This window comes from Herpailurus yagouaroundi, unplaced genomic scaffold (genome assembly GCF_014898765.1).
Source record: "Herpailurus yagouaroundi ecotype Mexico unplaced genomic scaffold, PumYag 186, whole genome shotgun sequence".
NCBI lineage: Eukaryota > Metazoa > Chordata > Mammalia > Carnivora > Felidae > Herpailurus > Herpailurus yagouaroundi.
Genome location: NW_024412417.1, coordinates 6,670,928 through 6,673,725, shown reverse-complemented (window position 1 = coordinate 6,673,725; position 2,798 = coordinate 6,670,928). Strand labels below are relative to the sequence as shown.

The 2,798-nt window shown below is 36.5% G+C and overlaps 1 protein-coding gene across 1 annotated transcript in view; it reads left to right on the top strand.

Annotated features, from left to right (window-relative positions):
* Nucleotides 1-1,801: 1,801 nt before the first annotated feature.
* The window catches only part of RAD54B (RAD54 homolog B), a 91,226-nt gene continuing 90,229 nt past the window's right edge, over nt 1,802-2,798 (top strand). The window contains exon 1 of the mRNA XM_040493998.1: nt 1,802-1,937. Within this exon, the coding sequence (XP_040349932.1) occupies nt 1,916-1,937 (22 nt within the window). The 5' untranslated portion in view covers nt 1,802-1,915. The remainder of the gene's footprint in view (nt 1,938-2,798) is intronic.

The following is a 2,798-nucleotide window of genomic DNA, read 5'->3' as shown; positions in this document are numbered from 1 at the left end:
TTCATGCTCTGTCTCTCTCTGTCCCAAAAATAAATAAACGTTGAAAAAAAAAAATTTAAAAACCATGTTGGGGCACGTGGCTAGCTCAGTAGGTAGAGTATACAACTCTTTATCTCAGGGTCATGAGTTCAAGCCCCATGTTGAGCATGGAGCCTACTTTAAAAAAAAATTAAAAAAAATTTTAAAACCATGTTAACAGTGCTAAGTTGGAGAGGTGAACTTGAAATGAATAAAATTGTTAATTCATAATAGTCCATAGAGTACCTCCAAATCAGATTTGTATTATGAGGGTATGTAATTGAAGGAGAACCAAGGATTTAACAGATGCTCCCTCCCTGCATTGTTGAATTGGGTTAAAATAATGATTATGTTTCTTTTTGTACCTGTCAGAGATTAATATTCTACAAGTAATTAAAAGAATAGAGTTGTATACTAGTGTTTATTTGACCTTGTGAAAGACAACATTAAGACTACATTTTTCCAAATGACATTTTATTCATTTTTTGCTTGAATAAACAGATTCAGGGAGAGAGCCCCATCTGCTGGTCTATAGGAGAGTAACTGTCATTCTCAAGATACCAGTGCTAATCAATAAGATTCCTTAAGCACTTAACCCTTTTTGAAGGAACTTCTTGAGCTTTGTGATGATTAGTACATTTACCTCTGAATGGGTTAGTTTCTTCTTGTGGGACAAAGGAATTCTGTGTTTTCCTAACTGGCTAGGATCTTCAGTTTCATTTATGTGCTCCTTGTAACTTTTCAAAAGCTGTTACTGGAGTCAAGACAAAGTTGAAAAGGGCTTTTGGAGCTGGATCTAGGGATCTGAAATCCCTAGAGACAGCTCTGGCTATGGCACTTTAGCTGCTGTGCTGTCTCACTGATTTAGTCTCTCCTTCTTTTTTCCTTTTCTCCCTTCCTCTTATTTTCCTTCCATCTTTGTTAAGTGGATATCCTGTTTTCCCAGGTTTTCTTCTCTACTGTCAAGCTGGTGGCAGATAACGATCCATGTATGCCTCTTTCTTTTCTATTACGGTAGCTAATCTTCACCAGAGAGTGATATTTAGACTCTGTAATACATTCTGTGTTACTGATTTGCTGCTTTATTTTTGTTCTGTAGTTTCTCACTCTCTAACCTGCTAAATATTAGGAGGGTGTTAAGAGTTAAGATAAATTGAAGAGGGAGTTAATTTACTCAACCCTTAATCCCTTAATCCCTTCTCTGATTTGGTACATTCACTGGACTGGGGAACCTTTGCCAACCTCCTGACACCCTCCTGCCTCTCATTCAGAGAGAGGTTAATTGGGGAAAAGAGCATTGTGAGAAACATCTTGCTTTCTGTGGTGAATTACTAGAGAAGGATGTTGTGTGAGGAGAAGTATGGAGATGAGAGATCCATGTAGTATACATTCACCTTTTCACATCTTTTTAATCCTACACATAATCCACCTTGAAGTACGGTCCAAATCTGTTTGTCCCAGTTAAAATATGTCGTCATTTTCCCCTATCACTTTTTATTTTGAAAAATTTCCTATATGTAGAGAAGTTGAAAGAATAATTATTATCCTAAATTCTGCATTTGTTAATCTTTTGCTTCTCCCTCCCTTATATGTCCCTTTTTTTTCTGGATCATTTGAAAATAAGTTGCAGATGTCATGCCACATCATCTCTAAATACTTCAGCTTATATTTCTTAAAATTTCTTAGTAGTAATTCATAATATTTAATATATACTTCATCATTAATATCATTTTTGCATAAGCTGATTTAAGTTTGGTTTCTTTCTCAACTGAAAGTTCCCTGATGAGTATACTTTCACTCCATTGAACTTCACTGAGCGCTTCAGGTCTCTTTATAAACCCTGTTCCTTTGCAGATAATAGTTCCTATGTGAGAAAGAAGATGTAGATCTACCACTAATGACTTCACCTATGGCTCAGGGTATGTGCCTTATTTGGAGATGTGCTAGAAGTGCCCACTCTGTCTTAAAAAAAATTATTTCATTCATTCATTCATTCATTCATTCATTCATTATTTTTGTCTACTGCCTCTGCTGTTTGCGTAGTCTTGAGAAAATTAAAGCCTGGAAGAGGGGAAATATATAATGAGTTGAATTGTGTTCCCTAAAAAGATGTCTTTAAGTCGTAACCTATGGTACCTGCGAATGTGACCTTATGTGGAAATAGGGTCTTTGCAGTTGTAATCAACTTAAGATGAGGTCATACTGTGTTAGGCCCTAAATCACAAAGCTGGTGTCCTTGTGAGGAGAGAGAGACACAGAAACACAGAGGGAAAGACCACATGATGACGAAGGCGGAGATTGGAGTAGCTGCAAGCCAAGGAGCACCAAGGATTGTTGGCAACCACCAGAAGCTTTCTAGAAAGTGGCAAGGAAGGATTCTCCCCTAAAATCTTCAGAGAGCAAAAGGCTTTGCTGACACCTTAATTTTGAACATCTGGTCTCCAGATTTTGAGAGAATAAATTCTGTTGTTTAAGCCACCTAGTTTTTGGTACTTTGTTATGGCAGTCTTCAAAAATTAATATAGGAAGTTCTAGACCTCCTGATATTCAGAACTGTATTTACTTTCTTCAGAAACTGAGAAATTGTTTCATTCTTTCTGATTCCTTCTCATTCTGATGAACTATAAGGTGAGACTTAGTTCTCCCTCAAACTGTTCAACCACACTATCTTGTGTTGTATGTATTTACCTGACCCTGTTTCACCTAAGGCAAGAACTTTCTCTTCAGGTTTTAAAACAAAAATTTTTAAGTTTATTTATTTGAGAAAGAATGAGCACAAG